Below are 12,015 nucleotides of genomic sequence, written 5' to 3'. Positions count from 1 at the left end.
AAACAAACAAGAAAGAGAGAAAGAACTCAGAGGTTTTTACTGAAGTTCCTACAAAGAATTACACATTTATTACAGTTCTGTATTCATCTTCCAGAATCCCAAAGTGCCCCAGTTTAAACTGTAACAGTAACAAGACCTTACTAAAATGGGATGCATCTTTAAATAGTTACAAATGGACAGATGAAAATATTGGCAATGTAAATTTTGAACCTAACTAGGACAGGAGAGATGGCTCAGTAGTGACTAGCTCTTGCTGGTCTTGCAAATAATTGGGCTCAATTGCCAATTGTTTCACAACTATCCATTACTCCAAATTCAGGAATTATGAAGCCATCTCCTGAATACCATGGGGACCAGGCATACATGATGTGCATATTTATGCACACAGGCAAAATACTCATATTCATTCAAAAAATCAAAACAAACACAATAGGTAGAAAGAATGTTATGCACCTGCAATTCAGTGACTCAGAAAGCTCATGCAGTATTAGTATCATGAATACATGTCATCCTGAAAAATAGAATATTCTCTTTGCCAACTTTCAAAATTCACAGTGTGGATGAAGATAAACACAACAGCATATACTTGACATGTATCAAAACCCACATTCCAGGACCATCAGCCAATAATATAAAAATGAACAAAGAAAAAGCCAGACATGTTGGCCCACATTTAACCCCAGGACTCTGGAGCCAGAGTCAGGTGGATCTTTAAGTTTGATGCCTGCATGTTCTACACACCTACTTTCAGGATGGCCAGGGCTACACAGAGAAATCTTGTCTTCAAAAACAAAAACAACAAAATTAATAATACAAAAACACCAGGCTCACAAAGTGGTTTAGCACTGAATAACAATGGCTTCAACTGCATCTTATGTGATTTAGGGATAGTCTATAATGGTGAAGACAAGACAACATGAGAAGGAAGTTGACTGATCAGGTTCAACCATAACACAGTAGTCACACACACACACACACACACACACACACGAAACAGATTGAGTCTATAGACACTCAAATCTCATCCCCAAAAGGAATCCAGAAAGGTTCCTCCTACAAAAGCTTCTACTGAGAGGACTGAGTTGGCCAGAGCCAGGCTGACTCCATGACAGGCTGTAAACTAACAGTTTGAATGACTATGCCTAAATTTCTGTTTCTCAAAACAGAAAAAGTCCAAAACAAGTCACTTCCAGGAAAACCACCCCTCACAGGCAGCCAATCAGGAGCTGCCCCTGCCACCAGGCCTGAGCCAAGCCTGAACCAAGAATAGTTAATCATCATTGGTTCTGGAAAGTCCCCCAAACTCCCCAGAACCTTGACTAATCCCAAAGGCACCCATACACCTGGAAATTGAGCCAACCAACCAGGACAAAGACCACCTACTCTTCCCTTGAATTCCCCTAATTGGCTTTAAATTGAGCTTGCAAACTCACATATCTGTCTACATTCTAGTGAATGGTAGACCCCTACATGCTAGAATTCTGCAGAATAAAATGCTCTTTGCTTTTGCACACTATTTGAGTCTGGGGGTGGGGTATTGTTTCAGTGATTCTTGGACCCTAACATTATAAGCTCCCTCAAAGAAAGCCACAAAGGAGAGACAAGTGTTCAAAGACATCACCCTTTCTGGGAGCTATTTGACTCAATCAGCAACATTCTTACCCTGGTCACTCTGGTCTCATCCATGATGAAAATGCATTTAATTAAATTTCAATGATTCTAATCGTCTGCAGCAGCCCATACACTCTTCAAATGTCTAAAGTCTCTTCTAATACTTAAGACAATCTCTTGATTGACACATCTTGTAAAATCAGAAAGCAAGTTCTATCATTCCAACCCACAATGGCCCTTCCCATTCTAATAGATTGGAATGTGAACATAGGGAGGGAAGATAAAACCAAAGCACATGGGGCCTCAGTTTCAAAAGGCTTAGATGGCCCTATCCCTAAAACTTCTCATACATCTCTTGGTTTAGTTACTTGTACTCCCTATATGCAGCTCTCCATGATAGGTGTCTCATAGCTTATGTATCTCAACTTCTTGTGGTCTCAAAATGCAACTCAGGTTTCATTCTCACAGGTTCATGCAATGCACTCTCACAGTATCGTACCTCACTGGGGCTGTGACTCTGACAAACCATATGACTACAACAGTGCTGAACTGAAATCACAAAGGAAGAATCCATGATCTTAAACTGCATCTTTCTTATTTCCAGAACTTGGGTGTTTCTGTCAAGTTTGGCTTCTAAATTGGGATGGACCCTGCCACAGTTGGACCACAGCTGTAGCAGGTTTTATAAGTTGTTCCTTCCTGAGTCTAGGAATCATTTTGCCTACTCCTTCCATTTAGGAAGCTTAGCAGGAGGGAGTGTTCTCCTTGGGCACCTTTTAGGCTTTCAATCCTGAGTTAAGGACACCCCCTCCCCTGTCTCTCCTTCTCTCCCTCTCCCCTCTCTTTTCTTTCAGTTTCTGTGGTTTTATTTAAACACAAAAATGTGCACACAAGCCATCTATTCATATTCTTCACCTGGTGTTGGGATTAGTCACTCTGATGGCTAGCTGTGCTGTTCTTTCTACGATGGCTTTTCAGTTCTTAGAGCAAACGTGAGCTATCTCAGCTCAGTAAGATTTGTCACACATCAGCAGCACTTCCAGCTCCTTGATATTGTGGACCAGAAACTTCTGGAAGCCACTAGGCAGCATGTGCTTGGTTTTCTTGTTGCTCTGGTAACCAGTGTTGGGCATAAGAACCTGCCCCTTGAATCTTCTTTGAACCGTTGTCAATACCTCTGAGTTTCTGCCAGTTTTGCTTAATTTTGACATACCTATCTGACTAGTGCCTGATGAACTTCTTGGTCCTCTTTTTGACAATCTTGTACTTCAGCTGAGGGTGAAGGGCAGCCGTGATGTCACAAAACAGATGGCAGGCACCTCGCATGTAGCTCCGAGGAAGAAGAAAGGGGTCAGGACCTTCTCTTTAGTGGTGATAAATAATCTCTTGGAAAATTCATGCTTCTCCACAGTTATGCTGCATATTCTCTCTTGGAGATGGACTGGTTTCTGTCTAATTAGAAACTTGTCACAATTTCCTTTCATAGAGGACTCATAAGAGATTTTCTTCTACTTCTGTCATGTTTAATATTCCAAATAGATTTTAAAAACTGGTTGAGTGCACATTACTTTTAGCTTCAGAAGATATCATGTATATTTAGAGACATTTAACTATTATAAATTATTTGATGACTTAAAAAAAAAAAGAAAGAAAATTCATGCTTCTGTTTCAGCATTTGACAGCCACCTGAAACTTCCCCCTGATGTTTTTCTCTACAAGCCACAGACTTTGCATTTATTTCTGCCCCACTATTTGCTTTTTTCCACTGTAGTCTTGAATGAGTTACTAGCAATAATCATCTAACAGATTCAATATTCCATCTAACAATACAGCCAATTATTTTTTAATTCTTCTTTACTCAATTTCTCAAGGCATGAGCAGAATAGGACAGATTTTGGGTAAAAAAAATACCAGACAAATGACCTCTAGCTAAATTTTTTATTATGTCTATTTTCCACCGAAATCCTATGACTTCTGACTACATAATACTCCGATCTTCCAGGTGCTATAAGAACAGCTAATTGAGCTCTGAGTATAGCTTTCTATGCTGTTTGCCATCTCAAGTCCTGATATTTCTCCACAAGAGAACATTTCCAGGTTCTGTTCAGCAACAAAATCACTTTTTGCGTTTTTTTGTTTGCTTGTTTTTTGGTTTTTGTTGTTGTTGTTCTAACTTGCTACTCTGCTCCTGTGATTGAATTCTCTAACCAAAGGCATCTCAGCTAATGTACAGGTTCACTTGTTTGGTTCTGTCAGATAATACAACATTTTGGGAGCTTAGAATAGAAACTCAATCTTCAAGAAAATAAGGCAAAAACCATGGACAAACATTGTTTCCTAGCTTGCCCTCTTGCTTGATCACTGTATCATATGCAGCCAGCTTTCTTTTCCAGCCTAGGCACAGCTGATTAGGGATACTGCCACCCTCAGTAGAAGAGTCTTCCCACATCAATCATCAATGAACACAATCTCTCACTGACACAGTATCCAGCCATTTTGATGAGGGCGTGACCTCAAGTGAGGCTCCCTCAGATGACTGTAGGCTCTAAAATGTTGACAACTGAAACTAATTAGGGCACAGAGACAATAGTATATAAGAAAGTTTAAAAAACCCTACAAATGTGCTAACCATATCAATCTCTTAAGTTGCAAAACCCACAAAATTGATGATTGCATCAATTGGAAAACACAGATTTGCCAAGAAATGAGGAGAGACAAGCTTTCAGGATCAAGAAGAAGCAACTAACACAGTTTCCCAAAGTATCAAAAACTCAAGAAACTCATAACATAGTAAATATTCAAAAGACAAAATAGGTGAAGGCCTATCACGTTCCAGAGAAACAATATAAATTATAATGAATAAAATCACACAACATAGATGGCACCACAAATAAAAAGAAACTGAAAGACAGACAGACGTATAAGTCTTTAAACATTACAAGACTATAATAAAAAAAATCCAAGAAAATACAGGTCAACACTCATCCTGTGCACTCTGTTTCTCCTCTTTGCCAATAATAGAAAATAGGTTAAAAGTAGCAAGAACCCAGTCATTTGGACAAAGAGGCAGCCTGAGGAATGGGAAAAGATCTCTTTTTACCAAATCCACACCTTATAGAGGTCTAATATACAAAAATATATAAAGACCTCAAGAAACTAGGCTTTCCAAAGCAAAAAACTCAATTAAAAATGGGGTCTAAACAGGTAATTCTCAACAGACAAATCTCAAAAAGCTGAGAAATAGTTAAAGAAACCATCACTATCTTAGCCACCAAAGAAATGCAAATCAAAACAATTTTTAAGAATCTATCTTGTACCTGTCAGAATGGCTGAATCAATAATACAAGTGACAGCTCATGCTGGCAAGGATGTGGAGAAAGGGGAACAATCCTCCACTGCTTATGGGTAAATACTAGTACTGTCAATATGAAAATCAGTATTTCCTCAGAATCGTGGTTCCTCAGAACACTGAGAATCCATCTACTTCAAAACTGAACTATATTGCTCTTGAGTATCTATCCAAAAGGTGCTCCATCTTACCACAAGGACATTTGCTCAACTAAATTGATAGCATATTTATATTCATACAATCCAGAAACTGGAAAGAACCTAGAGGTACCTCAACTGAAGAATGGGTAAACAACAACAAAAAAGTGGTATATTTACACAATGGAGTATCTGTCATTCAGCTGTTTTTAAAAACGTGACATCATGAATCTTCAGGCAAAAGAATGCAACAAAAAAAACAAAACAAAACAAAAAAAAACCACCCTAATTGAGGCAATCCACACCCAGAATGACAGATATGGTATGCTTTCACTTATAAGTGGATATTAACCTATTAGGTAAATAATAATCAAGCTATATTCCACAAACTCAGAGAGGCTAGGTAAATAGGAGGGTTATGGGGGGGAGCATGGATCTCCTCCTAAGGGGGAAATAGAATAGTTTCTGTGAGTATACTGGGGTTTGATGGGGAAAGGAGTGGGAAGGACAAATTGGGAGGGAATAAGGGAGAAAGTACAGTGTAGGGAGAGACAGACAGACAAAGACAGAAGTCTGCTTGCCAGGACCAGTCAAGGTGGGTTAAGGTCTGTTGGCAGATTTCCCAGCCTGCTGAGGCATGGAATGAGGAGGTACACCTGAGGCTCAAGGCGAGGGACTGAAAGTTCTGTTGACCTTGGTGGAAGAACAGGGAGGTGCCTTTGGATAAGAACAGAAGTTCTGGTATATTTCAGGAAATCGTTTCTGATAGCTTGTGGCTTTGCTTCCCATGATAGTATGAGGTATAAAAGGGCTATAAAAAATTAACTCAAGGCTTCTGGTTGTTGCTGGCTGCTGCTGGTTGCTGTTGCTGCAGTATTAGCCAGCAATTCTCCTAAATCTAACTCTTGGCTTTGCATCTTCTTTCTGACTTTCATATCTTTAATCCTCGATTCCCCCTCAGAGACTGTTCAACTCATGCCGGCAGGTACAAGGAAGGAAATTAGATTCAAGGACCTTTCTCCTCTATTCTTGCTTCTCTCTTATCTAATGATAGGGGGTGAAACTGGGGGCAGGAGAGGGAACAGGGAGGGATAAAGGGTGGGAAAAAGGAGAAATTGCAAAGTAGCAAAGACCATCTACATTGGTTAATGTGAAAAGAGAAGCAAGCGTAAGATGAATTTTGCATTCTACATATGCTGTCACACTTCAGTCTCCTTTGGGTTCAGGTACCAGGTTGTTCTGAGCAATTTAAATATGGACCAGAGACTGCAAGTCTACCCACTGAGACAGATGGGAAATTTACACAGAAAAGATATTCTCAAGATTATTTCTTAAGTACACCAGTGCCCTAAAACAGCAGGTTAGTGACAGTGTCCTAAGTAGGTGATGAAAAACATAGGAAAAGGACAGAGTAGAAAGTATAAAAGCTGGGGTGAGGAGGTCTCACACAAGCTATTTCTTAAGCTAAGTAAGCTTCTTAAGAATAATACCATCTTTTATACTACTTACATGAGGGAAATGGAAAGAAATGGAAGACTTCTATGAAGTTAGCAGAAACATATGAAGAAACTATGAAGTTAGTACAAACATCATACAGTGGGACACACTCAGGAGGAGTCTAATGAAACAGTGCTGCATAAGGCAAATTTGGTGTATCTCAAAAACATTACTCACCAAGTTTATAATGGACTTGGGACTGATAATCACAGTCCCATATGGTGGAAACTTGTGTTCTCAGAATCTGAAGCAACTCTTTCCAAAGGCCCTGACCCCAGACCATTACCAGCTCTCACAAGCATGCTTCTGGTTTTAGAGAGGGAGCTCTGTTTTATCTCTATACCTCAGGGCCTTAGGAAAAGATCCCAAGGCCTAGGCCCTGTTACTGGCTTTGCAAACAAATTCCTGGGTTTGTAGTAGAACCAATTCATGCTTTTCCTGACTAGCTTATAAATCAATGAGACTCAGATAATGGCTATTTTATTTGGCTTTGACAATTACTGGGAAGTAACCCACAATCTTCTTTTCTAATTGCTGGCCTGGCTATCTCCCCAGCCATGTGCCCCAAATACTTGCCAAATGCTCATGATACCTCTGCCATCATGGTGCTTTTTCTCCTCTCTCTTCATGGGCCCTCCCTTCATCCTCTTTCTCTCCACCCCCAATCAGGTAACTCAAAATCCACCTTCCTCTAATCCCTCCAGTAATTGGCTGTAGCCAATTCTATTTAACCAATACATTTAAATTAAGAACAAGATTTGCACAACAAAAGTTTGTAATGGTAAGAATTCACTTATAGGCTTAGACCTTCTAGTACAGAATTTAGCTTTACAATGCATAGCAACAGAACAAACCTCAACAGGGTTGCAGAAGGAACTATGCCATTCTCTATATGTGGGGACCTCTAGGAAAGCTGCTTGTTCAGGCCAGCACTCAGCACAACAGTGTTTTTTGTTTTGTTTTCCTTTTCAAATGGTTGTTGCCTAGTATCATCTTATCCATGTGGCAGAACTATGCTTTTCTCAAGACGAAAACTGAACTTTTATGGCAAACAGACCATAATGTTGATTGTGATCCTGCAATGCTCTACCAAGCAGTTTGTTAGAGGCCTAATCTTTTCTTTTTTTCTTTTTCTTTTTCTTTTCGAGACAGGGTTTCTCTGTGTAGCCCTGGCTGTCCTGGAACTCACTCTGTACACCAGGCTGGNCTCGAACTCAGAAATCTGCCTGCCTCAGCTTCCCAAGTGCTGGGATTAAAGGTGTGTGCCACCACTGCCCTGCTTAGGCCTGCTCTTTAATATGGGATGGGTCTAGTGGCTGGTTGTAAATCAGGGTTGTTTCTTTTGTTATGGTTTGGAACCATATTTCTGGATAGTGGTCCTTGTGAAAAAACATATTCTAACATTGTAATCTCTTAACAGGCTTGGTTTGCACACTACTTATCTGTGGGGTGTTTTACAGGCAGTCCTCCCTCACTTAAATTCTACTTGGTGTGCCTTATTATCTCCTAAGCTTTATTAAATCCTTTACATCAACAATTCTACTCTTTTACATCACAGCTTGATATTAGATTGTTACCCAACACATGAGATGTCTTTTACAACCTCCACAAAATTAACTTCAAGTGGATTGTACACCTTAATATTAAGTGTTAAAAACAGAACTTGTTGAAACTAGGGCTCTCTGAGTTTGTCATGCCAAAGACGTTTCTACACACACGCTTGAAGTTATTCAGAGGCCACCTCTGGATCCAGCGAGTGGCTAGGGCAGGTGACCTCACAGGTGGCCAAATCTGGCCGCCAGTTCCCACCAAGCCCCAGGAAGCCTGCTCCTCCCGATTGTCGGTAGTGACCCTGTGCTCACCATATCACAACTTCGGAGCTTGCCTGAACGCGCTTCACAGCATCAGCGGCAAGACAGGGAGCTCGTCTCACAGGACCACTCAAGCCTGCTCAGCTACTAAGCGGAACCTGCAGCAAGGCACCCGGAAGAAACCGCCTCATCTTCTAACTGGAAGGTTCTTCTGAAGGCTCTGATTGGCCAGTGAGTCTTGAATGACATGAGGGTGCGCTGAAAGGACACAGGTTCTTAGGCTCCCAGTTCAGAGCCAGACCTTTTCCAGATCCGCAGGGATTTGCATTTGAGTAGCACTTGTGTTTGTTCTCTAATTGCCTATCCATCTGTCTCGTCACCCAGCACCCGGGAAGACATACTACTCCAGCTACCACAGCTCAGCCACCGCCTGCTCCTCCCCTTTTGTGGGCAGTGACTCTGTGCTCACTAGATCCTGACTTCAGCCTGAGTGCTCACAACACTCAGGTTCTTTCCCTTCTTTCTCTTGTAATCGCGGTTGATAGTTTGCATAGCCCATTATTCACCTTGAAGTGGAGTTATCAATCTGTCCTACAAGTGAAAGGGTGCACAGAATATTAACAATTAAAGAGAGATTTGGGGGAACAAGATTTTTGTTTTGTGGCTGTGGGGATTCAGACCTGGGACAAGCGGCTGAAGTGCACATTGAACACACCGAGGCTGGCCGGACCTCTAGGTTCTCCCAACACTCCTCAGTCCCCACCTGTTACAGGGAATGACTGACATACCCTGCCTATACACTGAACTTTCCAGTCCAGGGGCTGGGCTTTCCTTCCCGCAGAAGCTCTTCCTATATAATCGAGACATTTTGTGCTCTTTGTCTCTGTGTCTCTCTCCCTCTTTCCTTCTCCCTCCCTCCCTCTCCTTCCCCCTCCACTTTCCCTGTCCCTATTATGCCCCTGCATTTTTCTCTCCCTGCTTGCTTTTCTTACCACCCCCCCCCCCCATTCTCTTTCCCCATAGCAAGTTCTCTAACCTCCTTGGGACTAGTGAACCCTCTGGTTTCAAGTGATCAGTGAACCCACTAGAGAGCTGCTCCCAGTAAACTGGCAAATTCTCTAATTGGCTTGGATTGAGTCCTTCATGCTGGACTTAGGTAAATTGCAGGTAGTTTTCACTGGTAGGTATGAGAACCTTGGGAGAAAAACAGGAAACAGATGACAAGATGACAAACCCTGTGGAGCACTATTATTAGCCAGCACATCTTCCTCAGTGGGAAGTGAACACACACTCTCACACAGAGCTGTATTAGTGAAGGTTCTCTAGATAAACGAACCTCTATGATGATATGATGTGGCTTTATTAGAATATTTCAATGGCTATAGTCCAATTAGTCCAACAATGGCTAGCTAATATTGGTTCAGTCCATGTTTCATGTCTCAGCTGGTCTTCAGTATATACCAGAATTCTAAAGTAGATTCTAATGCCAATAAAAAATGAACTTGCGGGGCTGGTGAGATGGCTCAGTGGGTAAGAGCACCCGACTGCTTTTCCAAAGGTGCAGAGTTCAAATCCCAGCAACCACATGGTGGCTCACAACCATCCTTAACAAGATCTGATTCCCTCTTCTGGAATGTCTGAAGACAGCTACAGTGTACTTACATATAATAAATAAATAAATCTTTAAAAAAAATGAACTTGCTAGGCAGAGGTAGGGCAAGCAGAAAACAAGAGTGTGTGTGTATATATATATATATATATATATATATATATATATATATATATATATGGCCTACAAAGTCAACACAATGTTTCTCTCGTGTCTGTCTTCTCTGGAATGACTATTTATTTTTGCTTAACCAATTGGTATATTCTTCCTACTATTGAAACATTACACAGCATATGTGTGTGTAATGTGTATATATATATATATATATATATATATATATATATATATATATTTATATGGCCTACAATGGGAAGCTGTGGCCTAGATCTTATCACCTCAAAAGAGCCAGATTAAAGAAGGGTTTTTCCAATTCAAAAGCTATAATTAAGAAAAATCTCCTACAGTCCCTACCTCTTCGGATTTTAGTTAATTTCAGATATAGTTAAGATTAGCCATCGCAAATGCCAAGACAAAAGAACTGAGATTTTTTTTTTTCCTGTGTCAGGCAAGGAAAGTATGGGAGTCCTTTCCATAGCAATACTTTTCTTCTATAAAGGAAGACACTGAGATTTTACTTACAGAGGCTGGATAACATATAGGTTTGCCTACTCCTAACAATGCTAAATTAAATTCTGAACATGGTCACAATGTCAAAGCAGAGATATATAAGGACATTCTTAATTCAAAGTCAACAGAAACATAAAAAAATCATAAAAATGATGGACAGAAATGTCTCTGGAATGTTCACCTTATACTACAAGGTCTTAGCTGAAAATCAAGTAAGTATGCTCAAATATATGAATAAAACTTGCTGAGCCCATTTCTGTTGATTGTGTGTATAGGTTTCAAGACTGACCACAGTGCATTGGATAGCCAAATAGGAACCTCATCTTTGCCTGAGGCTAATTCTCCCACTTACAGGAGAGTTCCACTCTTTAATGAGAAAGAAAATGTTGAGAACACAAAGATCTTTGTATCCATACATCACTAGGGAAACCATGGATGTTAAACACATAGGGTCCTCTTTTTAATGAAGGAGATAAAATATCTGCATTTTACCCAAAAGGCTGAGAGTAAATTTTATTAATGACCACGTGATCTCTGCCGAGGCAGATCTCACCTACCTTTTGCTATAGAGGCAGACATAACTCAAATTCCCCAGAATGAGTATCCCAGACTCTCTCCTCCCCAGACTGTTATCCATCCTTAGGGGAGATGTCACATACACTTTATGGCCAGCTGACCTATATGCTATTGGTCAGAGATCACATTAAATTCTAGATCAGCTATAGAACCCACCCTCATAGTCACATGTACTTTGTAAAAGAGTTTCTATGTAGTCACATATTAAGGTTTATTATGCACCTGGAACTGACTGATTGGACTGATTGTTGCCTGGAAATCTTTTCCAAAATTGTACTGTATTTTAAATATGCTGGAAATGAACTGCCTAGTATTAGAATCCCCCAGTCTGATCCTTCAAGTCAATCTGCACAGGACTTTCATACTCATATTTTAGCGTGGTTTGCTTCCCTGTCCATGAAGGGATCCCCTCAGCACAAGTCTAACCACCAAGTGACCTAGAATGCCTTGAATAAGAAACATTATCAGAAATAGAAAATTTAGAAGTGGAAAATATCTCAGAAGCTAAGAGCACTGAAATTTCTTCCAGAGTTCCCAAGTTTCATTCTCAGCACATAGGACAGCTCACTACTATCTGCAACACAAGTTCCAGGGGTTCTGACACCATATTCTGGTCTCTCTGGCCAACAGGCATGAATGGGTAAAGACACACATGCAGGTAAAACACTAATACACATAAAATAGAACAATTAAAATTCCTCTCTGTGTGTGTTTGTGTGTGTGTATGTGTGTGTGTGTGTGTGTGTGTGAGAGAGAGAGAGAGAGAGAGAGAGAGAGAGAGAGAGAGAGAGAGAGAGA

General features: G+C 40.6%; 1 protein-coding gene across 1 annotated transcript in view; it reads right to left on the bottom strand.

Annotated features, from left to right (window-relative positions):
- Positions 1 to 8,553, bottom strand: part of LOC110332901 (zinc finger protein 431-like) — a 12,967-nt gene extending 4,414 nt beyond the window's left edge. Inside the window, exon 1 of the mRNA XM_021214254.2 lies at positions 8,457 to 8,553. Within this exon, the coding sequence (XP_021069913.2) occupies positions 8,457 to 8,459 (3 nt within the window). The 5' untranslated portion in view covers positions 8,460 to 8,553. The remainder of the gene's footprint in view (positions 1 to 8,456) is intronic.
- Positions 8,554 to 12,015: the final 3,462 nt, after the last annotated feature.

Source organism: Mus pahari, chromosome 15 (genome assembly GCF_900095145.1).
Source record: "Mus pahari chromosome 15, PAHARI_EIJ_v1.1, whole genome shotgun sequence".
Lineage (NCBI taxonomy): Eukaryota > Metazoa > Chordata > Mammalia > Rodentia > Muridae > Mus > Mus pahari.
The sequence above is the reverse complement of the archived record's forward strand: the minus strand, read 5'-3'. Positions and strand labels throughout refer to the sequence as shown.